Source organism: Rattus norvegicus, chromosome 6 (assembly GCF_021556685.1).
Source record: "Rattus norvegicus strain SHRSP/BbbUtx chromosome 6, alternate assembly SHRSP_T2T, whole genome shotgun sequence".
Taxonomy (NCBI): domain Eukaryota; kingdom Metazoa; phylum Chordata; class Mammalia; order Rodentia; family Muridae; genus Rattus; species Rattus norvegicus.
The window spans coordinates 76,882,170-76,902,500 of record NC_141539.1 but is presented as its reverse complement, the minus strand read 5'-3'; the positions used below and the strand labels follow the sequence as shown (position 1 = coordinate 76,902,500).

Below are 20,331 nucleotides of genomic sequence, written 5' to 3'. Positions count from 1 at the left end.
TCCAATGGTAGTCAGGAGTGTCTCTCTACCTCACTGAACAGAGCTTGAGCACTGGAGCCCTCCAAAGCCCACCTACACAGTGAAGCACTTCTTCCAACAAGGCCACACCTATTCCAACAAGGACACACCTCTTAATAGGGCCACTTCCCTTAGGCCAACCATATTCAAACCACCACACCGCCTTACCAAAAAATAATTAGAATTGCTTTTTCCTTTTCTTCCCAATGAAACATTAAAATCCTGATCTCATATCAAACTGAGTAGGAAGCAGTTCTGTCTACGAAAGGATGGACTTTTTTCTTTCATAAATAGCACCTTTCTGTCTTTTGGATCATGTGCTGGGGTATCAGTAAAGCCTTGCGACTTCAGAGAATGACAAGTCATAGAGATAAAGTCTGGAAGTAAAGGTGTTTTCTGTGCAGCTAGTGTGGTCGATGGAGACCCAGCAGAAAGGCAGAGCACACTCTTTCATGAGTAGAGCATGCTCCTCTGCATAAAGAGCTTTTATCCCTCCCCGACCCAAGTTGTTTTAATGTATGTTGTCTTTTGACTTCTTGTAAGCAAAAGCCTTTATTCTGTGTGTGCTTGTTAAAATTACGATTTTTGAGACATCATACACACTATTGCATTTTTATACTAAATTACAAACATTTGATTCTGTTCTTCCAATGAATCTGGTAAGGCACAGAACACTTGATTAATTATACAAGAAGTACTGAGAAAAACTTGCAAATAGCTTATAAATATTAAAATTTTGGCTATGAAATGTATTTATTCCAACAGATATGTATAAATTTTTCTTCAAAAGAAAACAACAACAAAAAGAGTGTTACGCTAGATCCTTTACTTGTCTACTCAGACTCATGCTAGCCAACTTCAGGGCTGGGAACTTAGCTTAGGAGTAGAGCAGCTGGCTGTTGAGCATGCACAAGAACTGTGCTCTATCCCAGCATCATAAAAAGGAAAGTCAGCTTTCAAGTCATAAAGGAAACACATCATCAGGGCTCCATAATCTCCAAAGGTTTGAAGAGTTTCAGCCTAAAAGATGGCATATAGCAAAGGACATTGTTAGAGAACAAAACAAAACAAAACAAACACCCAACCTTGACATACACACATCCTACGTACCATAGCTAAAGCTATAGTTTGGGGGTAAAACCTGAAGAGGGTAACGAGACTGCGATAAAGAAACAGTGAAATGTATTTCTGCCCTGTCCTTCCCTCAGAGGCACCTCATAGGGAAAAATACTTAGGAAATATCAGTTAAGATCAGTTTTGCACAGTAATTCACCCAAAGATCATTAGAGACGGACAGCCCTGGATTTCAATATAATGCTACATTGCTCATTAAAGATGACCTTGGACACACAAAACCTAACTTTCTTGTGCCTCGGATTCGGGTTCCTATAATCCAAATCAAGATCCTCATAGCTAATTTATTGGTCTGCGGTTAGTGTTAAATGAGATATATTTACATATTCAAAATAGAGAAGTGGAGTTTTCAAAGGAAGCGCATTATCACCACAGCCAACACTGTGAGTGATCTTTGCATTATAATCATGGACTGAGAAGGAAGCTCTAAAGGGTGGCTTACAGCATGAATATCTTTGTAATAAAACAAAACACAATTAACATTAAGGAATTCAATTTAACTATAGGAAGCATTCCTGAGTGAATACTGGGCTTGGGAGCCTGACAGCCTCAGTGGAGGAAGGCAGGACCGGATGTGGATGGGAGCCACAGAGCTGGGTTTACATTACCAGTTAAGGTTTTACGTTTTCTTTACGATAGGTGGTTCTCTGCAGTTATTACAGAATTTAAAAATAGCTTTGAAAAAAAAAAAAGAGAAAGACTGCGGTGTAAACACAGATAACTCAACGGATAGTGACACTTAAAAACACAGCACAGACACATCACTGAAGAACAGAAATAAAGTGGGAAGAAACATGTGCCAGCCCCTGCTGTGCTGGAGCAGCCCTTCTCTGTTCCCTTGGGGTGCTGCGTTAACACTGAGCTAGGTCAGTAGATGTAGTGACCTAGAAAGACTAGAATGCTGGGTATTATTCAGTGATCTGAAGTCCAGAGCCCACTTCCTGGTGTTTCCATTTCCCTCCTCTGCTCCCTCCTCTTCTCCTTCCTTCGCTCTCCTTTCTCCTTCTTTCTTCCCTACTTCCCTCTCACACTTTTAAAATGTGCCTCTTAGGCCTGGATGCTAGTGGCATGACATAAAGCTCCAGGTCAAAGCTGCTGGCCTTGGAAGGGACCAACAGAAGTAATCCACCTCTGCTTCCATCTATAATGATTGCATCCGTTTTCTTAAAAACACTTCATTTCAAATACCTGTATACATCCATGTGTAAGGCATGGCGATACATATATATGCTGGTAAATATTTGTGATAATAAGGTTGCTGTATTCTCCACCTTGGGGCTTACAATGTTAAAAGACTTCTGTGCCCTATCAATGAACTCACTACATAAATAAAATAGTAACATATATATATATATATATATATATATATATATATATAATTGCAAAACACATGCCATTAGGAGGCCATTTTATAGAGAAAGAGATCAAGCAATCGTGGGATTGTGAGAGAAACATGACCATCTGTCAAACAACCAATGGAACTAGAAGGTGACACTGGCCAGTTCACCAAAACTTCAATAAAGATACAACGGAAGTATAAGAGTATTTTGCAGCATCTACCCCATGTCGTTGTCCAGCTAATCTGTAAAATGCACGCTATGTTCAAATGACACAGAGGCTCATGATTTCTCCTGTATCAGGGCTTGGTCATCTGAACTTTTCAGTGCAATGGCAGATGAAGTATTTGACTAAAACAATTATCATGGTGTGATACAGGCGGTTTACTGGCAACTGCCTTTAAGGGTACCCTGTCTTACAGGGAGCAAGGTAAGCAAGAATGTATGGCAAACAGAAGGTGACTAAATCTTCTGATAGATAGCTAGATGGCATCAGGTGAATAAAACATACTTCTAGAAGACTTTGAGAAGAAATGTTTGTTTGTTCGAGAAAGTTCGTTCTTTCTTAGTTGTTCTTTTCTTCCTTTCCAAGATCCCCCATGCTACAAGTCATCTTGCTAATTCACTCCATAACCCCAGAGCCTCAAATTCATCAGACTGAGACCAAATGATCACCACCACTGTATTGGATTGTGGAGATAGCATAGTCTCTTCTAGACATTGAAGTAAAACATTCAAATGCTAAATTACATTCTGTGGACTAATAAGATAGTTCAGTGGGTAAAGGCACTTGCCACAAGTCTGATGACCAAATCCAAGCTCTGAAACATACATGACAGAAGAGCCCACTGCCAGGTGTCATTCTTTGACCACCACAGACATATGAGGGTTCATGCAAGTGCACATGCATACACATACACAAATACATATTTGAAAAAGCCTTTTAAACCTCAACCAATTGACACTACATAAAGAACAGAGACAAACTGGAAGAAGGTTTCTCTATGAACAAAATCACCAGAGCAATATGGATCCTGTTGTTAAGAATAAGCACCGTTTCCCATGGAATGCACCTGTAACACAGGATCTCTTCCATTTCTTTTCTCTGGGAATAGTTGGCTTTTTCATCTGTAAAATTACATTTTCTTTTGTTAGCATTATGGATATCAACTAAACCCTGTGGTTTTTACCATATCAATTTATGGAAGTACATCTTGTTAAGTTTTTTATGGAACACTTAGATCTTTTGGAGTCCTCGGTTATCTTCTGTGTTTGCTGATCTGCTTTTAATTCGTCAAAGTTCTCTTAACAGACATTGTACAAACACATGGGCAGCACAGACTTCCTTTACATACACTGTGTATTTGATATGCTTGATGTTCCTTTTTGACACACATAGAGGTTAGCATAAGTGTGGATAATGTCTGTAAATTCAAGGAAGCATTTAAGGGTCCAGCCACACACAGATGTGGAGCACAACACTTTAAGTACTTGATAAATATTTCATCCCTCCCATAAAGAAAGCTTTTTATCAACTTTGATTGGTTTCTTTTATTACCTTAAAGTATTGGAGCTGTTTCTCGGCGCTTGTTCCTTCCTTCTCTTGTCTCAGACAGGAATTGAAGATGAAAAGCTCTGTATCTCTTAGCCACCTTTTCAGCTCTTTGATCCTGACCTCCAGCTGCCTTACCAGGCTTCCGCTTTCAGGAGATAGCAGGTCACGTGGGCCCGACCCACTGTGCCCCGCTATTGTGTCCTGTATCTTCTCTCTTAGGGTTTTCTAATGCATCAGATTAAAACAGAAGGAGAAAAACAAAAACAAAACAAAAACAGATTAGCTGATTAGCCCAAAGCCCATCCTGGGAGTTCCACAGACCGGAAGTGCGTGTAACTCAACACTGAAGTACAGCTCTGATTGGCTTGATTGTGTCTTTGGGGTTTGAATATTCAGTGCACATTATTCCTAGTACCAGAAGATGCACGCGCAAAACTTCGTTCCTTAGATATTACTTTAGCAGGAAAGAAATTTGGTCCACGTTCACCATGATTATGGACAAAAATTCATTTGAAGTCTCTTGGCAAAAATTTTACAGTAAGAAATCGTCTATATAAAGTGTTCACGAGATAAAAGTCCGAATTTAATCAGAGGCCAAGAGTATGGAACTCTTCAGCTTCAAGGTTCTTTCTGTTTTTCCTTTTGGATGCAGATCATTTAATGTAGATGTTAAAATAATCCTCAATTCTCAGTATTAGAAGCCTATGTAGACCGAGCCCTATGGTACAGAGGTGCTTTTTGAGCTGGTTTTCTTTTCTCCCTCTTTGGTGGAAGCACTCTCTTTACAGAATCAATAGGATTTAATCTATAATGATAAATTAAACCTAGAAAAATACGCTTTAAAACACAAATAAAATTAAGTCAACAAACATTCATCTGCTCCACAGTGCTCTGTAAATAGTATCTTCAGGAGATCATGACAGCAAAATAGCCTGTCTTGGCAACACCCTTGCATTTTCATGGTGCAAATATTGATAATTTGAAGACCCTCAGTGGAATCCAGATTTAGCTATTGTTTTTATGCTGTAACAAAAGGAGCAGCAGGAGGTGAAATCAATGCCCTTGGAGGCTAGGGTCACAAAAAGGAATTTATTGCCACTTTTTTTGTTCTGGAACAGTTTGCAATCATAAATTCTTTATAAACAGAATACTTCAGAGAATGGTCCGTCTTCATAAATATACGACAGAGGACATCAATTTCATTTAATTCACAATTTGTGTCAGCGCAGCAGATGCCAATGGCGGCCTTGATAGGGTTGTTTAATATGCAATCGAGACAGAGTCATATGCAGCACAGGGGACAGAATTTCACAGATTAGACTGTACGCACCACTGACATTTCATTCTAATGTATTTCCATTCTACACTGCTCACCTTAGATGAAAGAAATATTATAAAACCATATCCCTCTATTTTACTATTGTTAGAAGTTAAAGTCCTTGTCTGTAATTTTTTTCCATGCCAATTAAAATGTAATCATGCCAATTAAAGCAGTATGCCTACTGGGGTCACTGTGGCTGCAGCTTTCTCCCCCCTACTCTCACAAAATTACTCACAACTATATGGGATTTGAGTGATACACTGTCAAAGGGGCAAGTGTTTGAATGGCATCTGACTCGCAGAGACTAATTAAACACTGTGTTTCCAGTGTAATAACTTAAAATTTTTGGTGAGAAGTTGATAATCATGACACACTTCAAACAGTTTTCTAAGGCAGTACTGTTATTTATCAAATTAAGAAAGATACCTTTAAATGCAGTGTCAACAGGAAATCACTTTGTCTGTGGGGCCAACAAAGTTGTCATTTTTCTCTGCTTTGGAAACAACCTTTGAGAATATCGTACAGTAATTTCTTCTGAGATCAATGAACACTGTCGAACTTAGTAGGTCCTAATCTAAACCACCATGTTTTAAGTCGAGTTACATTAATTATTGTTAAAAGGCAAGACCAGAATAACTAGGAATAAGCATTTTTAAGATTTTAAGTTACTTTGAACAACTCCACAGTGTGGAGAATTTAGATGAGAAACAAGGGCTTAAATGTGCAGGGTTTTAATCACTTAGATTAAGCCTGGCATAAACGGTACACTGGCGTGTCGCCAAGCCATCACCGTACTTGGAGAGCTCCTAATTCAAAAATATTTCTAGAGTATTATTTCTTTTTTAAAAAAATTAAAGAGGCAGAAAAATAGAGGGCTTGAAAAATTATGCTCTGTAACTGACACCACCCATATTAGCTATTATAATTAGTCATTTAGGTAATTGGCGAATTTAGCTTACCCTTGATTTGAAGTGAAGGTACTTTAGGAGAGACGCTGATGAACAAATTAAGGCTAACTTCTCTCCCTGCTGCCTTCCAGCAACAGGACAGGTCTCCTGCACAGACCACCCCGGCCTCTGGTAACAGGGCCTCTGGTAACAGGACGTTTAGATTGTCTTTTTGCCAGATTCTTGCATATCTTTGGCTGAGACCCAAGCCATCATTGCAGGAAATAAACTACATAAACTTTTTTTTTTGTTAAAAGTGCCCAGGAAATTGAGACACAACAAAACGAAACAAACAAAAAACCCATAGCTTCAAGTTTGCAACTGAGACTTGGGTCAGATTTGCATATTTGATTTGCATGGCCTTAAAGCCTCGGTGGCAACTGTACTGACCACCTCAGGGTTACACCGAGTCGTTAAAGAGTGGATGTCTCCGCCATGTACCTTCAGAGCAAATTCTATTAACATTCATCCAAGCATGACAGGCAGTGTATATCAGATATACTGTATTAGAGTTGACTTGGTGCACACCCATAATACATGGCATATTTTACTTACTTTCTTATGTATTAAAGAACCAAAATTATTAGAATCTGAGAGGAGACAGCTCAGAATAAATTTAAAAAGGAAGAAAAAGCAATGTTTTCCCCATAATAACATGAGGAGCTTGTTTGAAATGTAAGGAGTGAATTGAAAGAGAGAGAGGTTTGTGCCTCAAATTAGAAATCAGACAGATAGAGTACTTCACCACACACAAAAATGTACACAGAACCTACAAACAGTAATAAAAATGCAAATACCCCAAGCAGCTCCCATTTTTCATTAATTGAATCCACTTTTTCCAGGATATCGTCTGGTAGTGAAAGGCCACCTTTCTTCAAAGCTTCAACCTTGCTGAGTAGCTCTGACTTTTTCAGATGCCTGATGGACATTTCCACACTGTACCTCTGAAATGGCAAAAGAGGGATGATTCGTTAGGGCGCAGAGGTGTTCTTAGGAAAATCTGTAAGCCTGGTTACCTCGAGTGACCCAGGAATGCTGCTAGGAACACTTCGCTCACCACATGTGCCTGCATCAATACTTCCGGTATTGAATTGGCTTCCGTGACCTTTGTCTTTTAAAACTAAGTTTGCATATACAGTTTATGTTTTTTTTTATTTAAAATATAATAAATGAGAAGGTGCCTGGCCTGGAAGCACTGACATTCGAGTTAGCTTGGGCCACCATTTGGCTGTAGCGTTCTCCTCACTCCCAGCCGATCTGTTTTAGAAGAGTTCAAAGTATTTTATCTTTTTTTTCCTCCCATGACACACATGTATCAACTACTTTCCTGAAAGGCGAGCCTTTCCTCTTTAAGGAGAAGCACTCTTCAAATGGAGGAGATTGGTAGAGGAAAATGTGCCACAAACAACTCATACATCGGACTACGAGATATGAAAAGTTAACCCACACATTGGACTGTGAGTTATAAAAGTTAAAACAATGCTGACCAGTTTCTAATGTCTTCGGACTTTATTGACAAACAAACTTATCTCGGAAGGAAAAACATTATCCATAAGGGTTATATGGCTTATTTCTTTTAAGTTTCCTAACTATTTATATTTAATATTAACTAGAGTCTAGGTTAATATTTGGTTTTTATGTTTCTTTTACTTAAGAACTTTTTGAGAGCTAAAGAGAAAACGCACACATAAAGAGGAAGGATGCCCACCAGTTCCTTGGGATTAGCTACAGACCTACAAATGCTTATTGGTTACCATAAACTGCTGTGGATGTCTCAGTCAACTACGGAACCCTCCTGACCCAACCAACACACACTATATTCTAACAAACTGCCAAGCGAGTCTCTTAAAAGACATTTCTTGGAGACAATGTATTAGCTCCTTGGTAAAAAGAAGTTTTGCGGTGGTGTTCTTCACATATCTGTACTGGGAAAAGTTCTCAGTCAGGAAGTCTTAGGAACAACTACAACTGACTATCATGCACGTGGGGAGGTGTGCATCAAGATACCCTTGAGTATAAAATTTAGGTTGTAGGTAAAATATTAAATATGCATATTGCCAAATTATCTTTCTTTGAAACAATGAAGTCAGATCATGGGTTCCATAGCATTGCTCCTTTGCCCTCAGCCCTAAGGTAAACACTACTCTCAGATTTAACAAGGAAAGCCTTGGGGGGGAGGGGCGCAAAGTGTTGCTGATCTGCACGTTCATAATATCCCTAAACAGGTGGATTTTAGTCCCCTCAAAAACACTTTTTATAAAATTCTAAACTAAACTAGAATTGGAAGCAGCTTGAAAGAAAAGAAGGTGGGCACTGCTGCTTCTGTTAGAAGGCGGGCACCGCTGCTTCTTCAGCGTTTGTTGTACTGTTTGCATACCTTCAGTTTCATATTTTAATCTTCCATTTACACTAAACATGCACATCATTCGTATTATGTAAACTTCTCCAAATGTTAGGTATTTGTGGATCACAGAATGAAATGTTGTAAATGAGGTGATTTAAAGCATTTTATATTATTAATGCATGTTGATCAGGGTGTCAAAGTATCCAAAATTACATGAATATGCATACTGAAGACAATCAAGGGTTGCTTTAGAGCGCCTTCAGAATCTGGACTGTGAAATATGGGACATTCTGATTGCATTTGTAACCGCAGACAGTTACCAGGGTCGTGGTTCTCCAGTACAGAAAACACACTGTCCTCTTCAGTTTTTTTCAACTCAATAGTCAACAAGTATTCTAGAAACCCAGATAGTGTGTGATTTGTCCGTGTGATGATGGGAGGAAAGGCAATCTGTTTTATGTAATCAGATTCCCATGTAAGATTTACATAAGTAATTAGGTAAGACTGACATGATGTGTGTGGGTGGGGGGTGGTGTTTCACCCAGGCAGAGGACGATTATTCAAATCTTTCCCCTATGTCATATGTATTAATCAACAGAGAGAATCCTCCAGTTGTGCCTCTTTGGAGCGACTTCTACTGGTTATTGGACTTTCTTGTGGCAAACTCATCTTTTCTCTTTCCCAACTTCAAAGACCTCCTCTGTCGCATGTTAGTAAAACAAGAGGACAGTTAGATTGTCTCCTAGAAATGAGAGCCTTGCCATCATGAGAATACAGAAAGCAATTAATTTGATTTTAGACATTGTGAGGAATTTTTCCTCTGGAATGTGGTATGAATAGTTATGGCAATAGCTACTAAGATGGTTATTAGGCCAAACAGCCCTTGATATTACGAATGCCCGTGTTGTCACTGTATATGCCTACTGCATAAAGAGCCTTATGGAAGAGATGATTGATAGGTAATGCCTTCAAATGATAAAAGCTGTAAGAACCTAGTTAATTGTTAGATGTATTGATATGTGAGTGGAGAGTACTAGCATGTCGTGGAATTTAAGGTGAAAGTATTTGAGTTTTGAGACATTGTGAAGGTTGAGTCCAATAAGGTTTAGGGCCTGAAGGCCGCGTATGTAACTCGAGGAGGGTTTCACTTTTGTGGACCCTACTATACATGTACTCTTCTGTCTCTAGCTGCTTTTCAGGAGCATTAGATGGGTAGAATCAACCACCAGCTCTATCTGTTCTCCATTCTCCTATGAAGGGCTTCTCTATCCTGTGGTGAGAAGATAATTTCATCTTCACATTTCTTTCACCCACAACAGTAAATGAGCAGAAGTTGCCCCGTGATATTCCGTAGTATGAGGAGGTTATGATAGAGACCAGTTTTCAATAGCCGGAAAGGAGATCAGCAAAGTTAAAGTCAGCCGGCTGTTCTTGAGTGCCAAGGTAAATAAGCATCCCGTATTTAACTTTCCACAGCACCTGCTGTGGGCCGTGCTGTCTGGTCAAAAATACAATATACTCTATTCAAAGAGCATATTTACATTATTAAGTGTATTTGCTTGGCCAATTCAATTTGGTCTAATGAATCCTCTTAATAGATTTGTGAATGATCTAAGTTAAAGACACAGGCTACTAGTGTCCTAAAAGCTATTTCTTTGGGTATAAAGAAAAGTTAAAGAAAATATAGAGTTAATAGTTCACTGTTTTAATTAAGAATTAAAATTGAAATTCTTACTTATAATTTACATTTTAAATACACAAATACTAAAACTGAATTATCAAAGCCAATACAAAATAAACATAAATTTATGAAAATAATTGAATTTCGTAGCAAATACAGGCTTGATTGAGATAACTTTTTTGACACTTTTGCCTGACATTCCTCCCTCCCTTAAAATCTTTCCTTTCCTCCTTTTCCTTTTTCCTCTCTCTCTCTCTCTCTCTCTCTCTCTCTCTCTCTCTCTCCCTCCCTCCCTCTCTCTCCCTCTCTCTCTTTTTGTTAAAAATCACACCGAAAATTCTGCCCAAATGGAGAGTGGAACAATGCCTTGAAACAGTGTTAATTGTCACCATGGAAACCAGAAGAATAAGCCATTTTGAAACTGGTATAGAAGGCACACATTGAGAAACTCAAGCATTTTTCTGCCTCCCTCAATGTTAAAGAACAAGATGCCTTGTCACAGTGAGGTCAGCGAAAGAAAGCATCATGAAAGGGTTGTAGATACTCACTCTCTAGTAAATAAAAAAATAAAAAAATAAACCACATACAGCTAATGCTGCAAAAGACTCTACTCAGTGAATCTTTTTTGAAATAGAAAGATCGCCAAAAGATGGCCAGGCCTGGGGGATGGCTCCCACCTAGCAAAACTTCAGGGCTATATTATGTGAACCTTGCCCCCAAAGCTCCCTGGGAATTCTGCTGTTGTAATAAAACATCAGAAGAGGGGAGAAAAAAAAAGGCAGCATGATGGAATTCAAAATAATGCTGTAAAAGCACACAGAGAGATTAAGACGTTCATTGTAAGACTTTTGTATGGTGCTTCTGGTGGTCATGCTGAAAAGAGAGCAGACATTACTAAACGGAGAGTGAAGCCTTGGCTACCCGGAGCACATGAATTAACGCAAACAATTTTCCTGATTAAAGAATATGGCTGTCCAGTTCTGAGCCATCAGGATTTGAGTATTTCTATCCTGTGTGTGTTGTTTTTAACCGCGGGCATCAGGCAACTTTATATTGAGAAGAGTTAAGACAAGGAAAATGATCTAGTTATAATAATGACTCATTTGAATCTTTGCCTGTGCAAATTAGTATCTCAAACACCTGTATATTTGTCGTGATTATCCCCTCCTGCCCCACAGCAGGCAGGAAAAGAAAACACACTGTGAAGACAAAATATATCTTGTGTAGCAATGAGAAACCCAAACTACCACCAAATAATATGTAAAAATATGTATTTTGCTCACAAATGCAAGGTTGTGTCTGTGACTCTCACCCTGTATTCTCTAGCTAGTGTTTGCCCTCCTCTTTTGAGGCTTCATGGTGGCCCCTCAGCTAGCCCATGCCTAATGCTATTCAGTGGTGAACAAAGAATCTTTTTATAGGAAAGTCCAGGTTCACAGCTCAGCTGGACTGGTAGAGGCCAGGGCTGCCTCTGCAGCGGATCCTGGGCTGCCCTCTTTAAGACAGCCAACGTCCAGCATCTCACAAAAGCCTGAGATGCTTCACAAGGAGTCAGTATCACCAACACTTGGAGAGGATGCTCAAGATGCAAGAAGAAGGTTCAAGCGCAAGACAAGTAATAGTGGTTATTTCTTGCAAACTATTTGTATTTTACCATTAGAATTTATGGCGAATAATTGCACAAGGAAATTATAAAGACTCCTACAATTGTCCTTGTAAATTAATAATAGGCTTTCTTGATTGGGATAAATTTGCTGCTGAGCCTTTGGAAAAATTAAAAAGTGCAATGTCATTTAAAATTGCCCGAACTCGCACAGCAAATTACATCTGAGGTTAAGAATTGAGTCCCCCCCCCCCTTCTAGCTTATTCCATTTGCATGATCTGGAAATCACATTACATTGGCCATGTATTGTTAATTGAACATAGATTGCATTATCTTTAATATAAATCAAACTACAAATATTAAAATGAATTGCAAATTCCCTAATAGGAGATCATAAAACAATCTTTTTAAAAGTATCTCCCATTAATAATTTAATTCCAATTATATCACTCAGGAAACTTAAGGAGACGATGAGGCGACTTATTTCCCCAATCAATGTTCCTTTTACATAAAGAATATCTATGTGTTTTAAAACAAACGCAGCCAGGACCGGATTTATTGTTACTGAGTTAAAATAGAAACACCGATAAACTGGAAACTTTTCCTGCCAATCTCTTTATGAAGTCTCCCAGTTCCCCTCTTCCTAACCTAAGACAGGGTAAAAGAAAAAAAAAGAAAAAGAAAAACAGTAGGAAAGAGTCACTAAGTCTAAGAAATATTGTGATTACATCGTCTGGAATTATAAAATGGATAATTACTATTCTATTTTTTTTTCAAAAGGGTCCTCTGTCCCCTTTGATATTCCTACAAATGCGGAATCTTTCTCAAGCCTTTGCACGGCTTTAGTGAGTTTATATTAAATATTTAGCACTGTTTAGGCCATATCCACTACTACCAAAACCAGTTATATTCCCAGCAGTCTTACTGTTTCAGGCAGAGAACTTGATTGATCCTTCCAGCCTGAATTGAGTAGAATGAAAAGAAGCGGTAGGAAAATAGCTGCAATCATTTAATGCAGATGACCTCTGACAGCCTCCCCGCTCTTCTATCTGAACAGAAATTTGCATGGGGTCTCTGTGCAGAGGAACAATGTAACCTAAATGGTAGACAATCTTTATTCTAATGAAGTGGGTGTCAAGGTCAATGTAAAACTGCAATGATAAATGGTGCACCACTAGGCAAGAGAAGTTGCATGGGCATTGTAGTGCTTTCACATTAATTGAAGGCTGAGACGCACCGCGTGAAAAGCACAAGCCCCTCTTTTCACCATAATGTGTTAATGCGTCAGTGCTGCCGTGATTTCTGCTAGATGCTTGCCTGTTGACGTGTGTAGCTTTTGCAAAAAATAACGGCATTATGACAGAAGTGGACATTTTCAGAATTTAGTGTTGTCCTAGACCAAAATTATAAAAAAATTACATAAAGTGCCCCCAAAAAGTATGGTGACACCTAATGTGATTCCTTTGATCCTTTTTCTCTTTTCTTATTTAGACCTGTCTTTAATTAGTTTCAACCAGGCAACCTTTTATGGGACCCTTCCTTGGGTACTTTCCTGCTGAGAATCATTTAAATATTATTTCCCTCTCTTCCCTGTAAGTGTTTGGTTTAGTCCAAAGCTAAAAAATCCTTCCAGTGGTTTTTGTCTGTCCTGTGTGAAAATGTAATGAAATGCGTGTATATGACTTATTTTTTAAAAACAACTCTGTTCTGCCAGGGCATTGCCAAGATAACTGCAGCCGGAATCTCGCCATTTCTCCAGTTGATTTAGCAGTTTTGTGGCAGTCAATAGTTTTCAACTCATAAAAACATGGACAGTATGCTGATTTTCAAAATGCGTGTTCACCTTCAGTGGTAAAGGAGACCGCTTGCCACTGATTCACTCGTTACAGGCAAGCACTTAAGTTCATCAATTAAACAGGAAACCAAGTTGCAACCATTAGTCACACCATTTGCTAAAATACTGATACGAGCACGTTCAGAAGCATTTGAGAGGCGTTTTTAGGCTCAACTCATGATGGGATGTAAACTGGATATATTTTTATTTTCTAATCCCAAGGGGATCTGTGATATCCCAACACTAACCTTCCTGCTACACATAGGTTTTAATAACACAGTTCCAGTCTTGCTCGTTAAGAGCATGTCTGTCTGTCTGCAGTCTTGTGACCTGAAGACTACTGGCACCCTGTGTAATAAATGGCACTGCTCTTGGACAGGTCTCATGCAAAAGCGAACTGTCTCAGATAGAAACCCTCAATTCCTGAAACGGTGATTCAAAGGGAAGAAGAATCTTACTACGAAGGATAGTGAGAAAGAGGAGGAAAAAAAGTTACTGATCAAACTGTTTAAAAAACTGTACAGCTTCATCTGTGTGTGATTTGTCAGGTCTGAAGCTTTGACGTGCCCAAGGGGCAGACCCCAGCGGGGAGTAGGCTGCCGAGCTAAATAGCTGTGAAAGAAGTCTTAATGTAGGGTGGAATTCAAACTAACCTTGACATGACCTCCGGAAAAATATGCAAAAAGTAAAATGAATGCTCTCTGCAAGATACATCCTAATTTTGTGGTGGAGCTGGTTAGTTTTACAAACATAACTGAGACATTAAAAGAAAAATAGAAAGCTAGTAAAAGGGAGAAAGTTTAGAATTCAGGCAAAGGGGGAAGCCATAAGCAGCGCGATGTGTTACTGTGAAGGCATGTGAGCCATTTGGAAAGAATCCAAATAAAAACCCACACTGAACAATATTGTTGTCAGCCTGTCTATTCAGGGGAAAAAAATTTTTAGGTTGAATATAAATGACACAAAGCCAAGATTACATCATTGCGTTACAAAGTCTGTTGTGGCTTTTAGCTAAACAAGCCCCGTGGATCTATTGGCTTAGGACAGTAATTCAGCCGGGAGGTTTTAATGTGTTATTTTTTTTCTCCAGTGCCAATTAAAAAAAAAACAAAAAGGAATTTAAGGAAGAAATCTCCAACGTGCTTTCCACTTCGTGCTTTGGGTCTGGGTTTGATAAGCAGAACTCCAGTTCCAGCTGATGGATTTAGTCCTGATCTGACTCCATTATGATTTTGTCTGTTTGAAGTGCTCAGAAAGGCTCTGGCTCTGGCCCCCTACAGGAGCTGCCTTGCTTGCTGCATCTATGGAAATCTTAATTGTCAACTTGTGTAGAAATTCGGCCCTTTCACTCTCTCAATGAAGTTTGTAGCGAGAGCGGGCAGTTCTTCACTACACTGCCAGCCAGATTTTAAACATGATTCAATTTCTAGCAACAAACACCCAGAATCTAATGATTTAAATCCCTACAGCAAGGAGGTGAATTGGTGGTTTCGATGGATGCACTACCATTAGGCTTTCCTCGGTGCGAAGTGAGCAGATGGACCCAGGGGCTCAGAAGCACAAGGTGCAGGGAGTTCTGCAGAGAACCTGCGGGCTACAGTCTGTAAAGACCGTGATGGGTAGCCAGCCTCCTCCTGTTCTGTCCAGTCTTCTGCAGTATTTTAACAACATAAACCAGGAAAACACACACGAGAACAGATTGATAAAACAGTAAACAATTTAGCTCGGAGATTGTAAGGTCAAATACGTACAGGTATTCTATGCTAATTAACTGGTTCTCAAGTGGAAACACAAAAGTGCTGATTTATAGTGTTTGCTGATTTCTCTAGTATAAATACTCCCATCAGGGTAGATTCTGAGCCGCCAATGGTTGTTACAGTTGGCAGAATTCATGAATTTCTACCCAGCTATCACAAACTAGCAGTAGCCGGCTCACATACCCTACCGAGTGGAAGGTGACATCATCAAAGAGTAGCATAAGGTGACATCAAAGAGTAGCATAAGGTCAGAACATGTCCTCTTCACTCATTCACATTGAATGACTGCTAGTATTGGGTAAAAGACAGCCACTTCTCTGGTGAAAGAGAAACAACCCACAAGTGTAATTATTGCTAGAATCTGACCCCAGAGACAGAGGGTGGGAGATGGTAGTGTGGTCTGCGGCAGCTGCCAGCTATCCTCTCATGGAAATGTGGCTTCAATGTGGCTTCAGTACCATTACTATGTTGTTTTAAGTGAAGCCAGGAAGACGTATGTTTATGTAAAAACAAAATCTCATAGTTTGTTTTTTTTATGTTACATTGAAACTTTTAGTATACAAACCAAACAATGTCTGTGTCTTGGATCTGAGTCCACTGGGGACCGCTTCATGCTGTCTGTTTTGGATGAGACTATTAGACTTTAAAATAAACAAAGATGCTAGCATAATGAATTACATCTGAGGATAAATGACAAATGTCAAACGTGACAGAGTTTTTAGCCACCCTTCGTCCCACCCTAGCCTCATCGAAAGCTAGAACTAAACTGCATGAAGACCAGGAGCCACAAGAGTTTCCCTTGCCTTTCGGTTCAATTTGAGTCAGCAAACACTAAAAGATAGATGCTAGAAGAACAGACAAATAACCATTTGCTGGACTGAGAGAAAGGAGGCTGGGACACTGTATTGAATACCAAAGGAAACTTCTAAAGGAAGTGAGAAGATTTGACCCTTCCAGAGTGGAAAGCCACTGAAGAAGCCATGGATATTGATTGAGTCATGAGGGGAATGAGAACTCGGGGCAGAAATAAAGGGCTTGTTGCAGACTGGGTGTTAGAGAACTTTACATAGAAAATAATCAGTTTCACCTGCTCTGTGGAGGTTATACCGGAGCTCCAAGTCCTAAATCCATATAGCGTAGAAAGCAGAGAACACCTTTGGAGTCACTCACCTGCAGTCTGAGCAGAAAGCCCAGTCTAGCTGGCTGAGAAACTCTGTGGGGTTGAATGAATGTTGGCCTGAAAATGGAATCTAAGCTTTCTCTGTTTTAGAAACTTGAGCTTCTTTTCACCAACTTTCCTACGATCTACCATCATAACCACACTATCCCATGCAGAAGAAAAACCAAGACCGAAGCTACCAGCTAAGAAACTGTCACGTGTTGGGATAGGATTAGAATAGCAGATTGTACAGCAAGCACTCGTGGGGATGCAATGGAGAAGATACACAATCACGTAAAAGCGAGCTCTGCAATCTAAGCTGGGCAAAACACAGAGACAAAGGACAGCGCAAATAGGTCAAAACGTCTACAACCGTCTTCAACTCACACTAACGAAGGTAGCTCATTCATGAACCACTGAGTGAAATCTTTCAGGCCCTTTACTCGATAAATACATAGTAGAGAGATCTTTTTCCTCCAGAATTTACATAGCTAGCCCTTATTTCAGCAAGGCACTTTATGTTGATCACATCTGTACACAGACACACGAGAGAGAGAGAGAGAGAGAGAGAGAGAGAGAGAGAGAGAGAGAGAGAGAGAGAGAACGCAGGGTGCAATAGCGATGTGTCAGGCTATGAAGCTATGGTTATGCTATATGATTCTGGAAATCTACACATCTCTCTGGGCTTTCTCCACCTTTATGTACATGCCAGTGAGGATGTGGGGGCACAACTGTTCTAATTAAGGTTCCATTTTGCAGGGCCATATAGGAAAGGTTGGAGTGTCATGTCAGCATATAGAAGGAATAGTTGTACAAAGACGCAATATCTATTAGAATGCAGTATAGGACGGGAAGTGTGAGGAACGGAAATTAGCAGAAGAAACTCGGCTTCTCTTTTCCAGATGTTTTTGTTTTAGAGTACAGTTTCTTTTGTTTTCTACCCCCTTTATCAAAAGACAACTCTAAACACATTTTCTTCATGTAATTGAGTACAATACTATTGCATTTTCTTAAGCCAAACAAAAGAAGAATTGAGAAGAAAATTTAACTGTTTTTTTATATGTGGTAAAAGAACAAATTTACCTTTTACAGTAACACATATACAAGCTAAACCTACCTGAGACTTAAAGTCAAACTTAAAACACACCACATTCCTACATGGTCTGCACTGACCTCTTGTGCATGCATATACTCTTCCTACAACTTGGTTTACCAATTGGGTTCTACTCATATGGTGTGACCGTAAAGTAGATACAACAATCATTTTCTTGGTTACTCCCCTAAAATCTCACCATAAATACGTTACTTGAGTTTCAAAATATTCTCAAAATAATCAGCAGAAACTGGTTAATTTTTTTCTTTTTTCTGGAGCTGAGGACTGAACCCACAGAAACTGGTTATTGATTATTGGTTATTGGTGGAGAAAAGAGGCCCCAGAAGCTGATGGCTATCATGTCTTCTTTGGGTAATGATGAAGTATTTTCAATAGTTGGGGAAGATGAACTGCTGTTTGTTGTTTCCATGTACAACAACGGGAGAATTTATGTGTCACAGCTTACCCCATATCTTTATAGCAGAATTACAGGCCTGCTCAGTACAAGTATTTATCATAGAAATGCTGATGAAGTCTGAACTATGGATGTGTATGGCTGTGTAGCAGCAGTCAGTTGGAATATAGATATATTTTTAGCATTAGGAGGCACCAAGTTTGTTTAAATCGCAGGATTTTTTTTTCTACAATTGCGAGTAATGTTAATAGCATGCTGTAAATGTTAAGGCTAAGTGTGCAATGTCAAAATAGATCGGATCTCTCTGAAAATTGGAAATTCAGGCTTTTCAAACATAATCCAGATGTTTGGCTTTTATTCAGATTTTAAGAAAGAGGGAACTAATATGATATAAAATTCATACATGCATATTTCATTAGTGCCTTTGTATCGCTGAATTAAACATTCTGAAACGTGCTTTTCTAAAATCACATAGTTTCAAACCAAAGCAGTTGCCAAGATATTGTACACCTCAAAAATAATGCCAAAAAAGCCAAATTAATTTCATAAGGAGAAAATATGTACTTCTTAGGTTAACCTTGTTGATAAAGTTTCCCCCAAAGGGAATATTTGCTTCTTCTTTGGAAAAAAAGAGGGAGAACAAATGTGAAATCTGTAGCTGTATCATCAGAAAGGTGCGGGTTCCGAAGTCTCTAGAACCAGTGACCCTACTTCAGTCACCTTTCCCCCCAAGCTTGGTGCAGTGCTGCAAACCTTTAACTTCCTAAGAAGGCTGAGGCAGCAGGATTATAAGTTCTAGGTCAGCTGAGTTGCACAATGAGACACCGTCTTAAATAACACGCTTGACTACAGACATGATGAAAACAATAACCACAAAACCTGCAACAAACTTCATTTCCTCAGGACTAGTGCACGAGGCCTTCCCCAGGGACTAAAGACTAAAGAGAAGCCACATCCAGAATTTGTCATGTGGTGATAGATTTAGCGCATGGCAAACCTTTTTTAAGGGTTGCCTCTCCACCAAACAAAATGGAAGTGCCATCCTTTGGGTATGTCCTTACATTGTGACTTTTAATGTTAAATCTGTACGTTTTCATATCTAATGCTCATTGGTGCAATAGTGGCCCGAATGTGAAAGAGATAACCAAACTCCTGTTTCAATGTAAAGGAAGAAATTCATATCCAGTTCTGTAAACTTGGCCAATAATTCATGGTGAGGAGAGGTCTTATGCACTAGAGAAGAATCGAATGTGGTGATTTTGCTAAATGGACACAGTATCATATTGTCTTTAAGTACTTACCCTTCCAGCCATAGATTAGTACAGTGTTCACCTCCATTGGAGATGCTTTTTATTACAGGGATAGGAGCTAACCCAGAGACTCACTCACTACTAGTTAAAGGGCAAAGATAGAGTAACAGTAGGAAGCTCAGCCTCCAAAAGGACTTCTATATCAACCTTCCCCAAAGTCTCAGGGAACATCATTGAAGTGGAGGTAGAAAGACTGTAAGAGCCAAAGCATAGCAACAAGTTCTGTGTAACAATGTCTTCTGAACATGATGACGATTCACTCACAAAGTCACAGCACTTGTGGCCCCCTACACAAAACATATACATGATCAAGTCTATCAACATTTCAGCTTAGTTGGTAAAGGGCCCTGACCCTGAAAACTACTAGAGTTTGTTGGCCGATGAGGTGGGCTCAGATTGTTCAGTGGTGTGGTCTCTCTTTGACTGTCCATATTTCAGGAGGTGACCCCATGCCCAGATACATATTTGCAGCTCTAATTGGACTCAATGAGTCATAAAGAAAAGAAAATGAAGAGAATATGAAAGTTGGAAGGGAGGAATACAGTGAGGTCTGAAGAAGTTGAAGTGGGTTGGAGATGCTCAAAAGACATTACACACACATGCTTTAGATACATGTATTAAGTTCTCAAAGAATAGATACATAAAATATTTTTGGGCAAGGTCTCACTATGCAGCCCCTTGTGACCATGTAAAACAGGGTGGGCTTTAAACTCATGAAGATCTGTCGGCCTCTGACTCCAGAGTCCTGGGATTAAAAGCACTACCACATCTAACTTAAAAAAAAATTAGCTGGGCTGTGGTGACACACACTTTTAATTCCAG

The 20,331-nt window shown here is 39.4% G+C and overlaps 1 protein-coding gene across 8 annotated transcripts in view; it reads right to left on the bottom strand.

The window, feature by feature from the left end:
* The window catches only part of Akap6 (A-kinase anchoring protein 6), a 440,592-nt gene that overhangs the window by 78,272 nt on the left and 341,989 nt on the right, over positions 1 to 20,331 (bottom strand). For all 8 annotated transcript variants that reach the window (NM_022618.2, XM_087554579.1, XM_087554582.1 and 5 more), the window contains 2 exon segments: positions 4,048 to 4,269; positions 7,110 to 7,256. In NM_022618.2, coding sequence (NP_072140.2) covers positions 4,048 to 4,269; positions 7,110 to 7,256 — 369 coding nt within the window.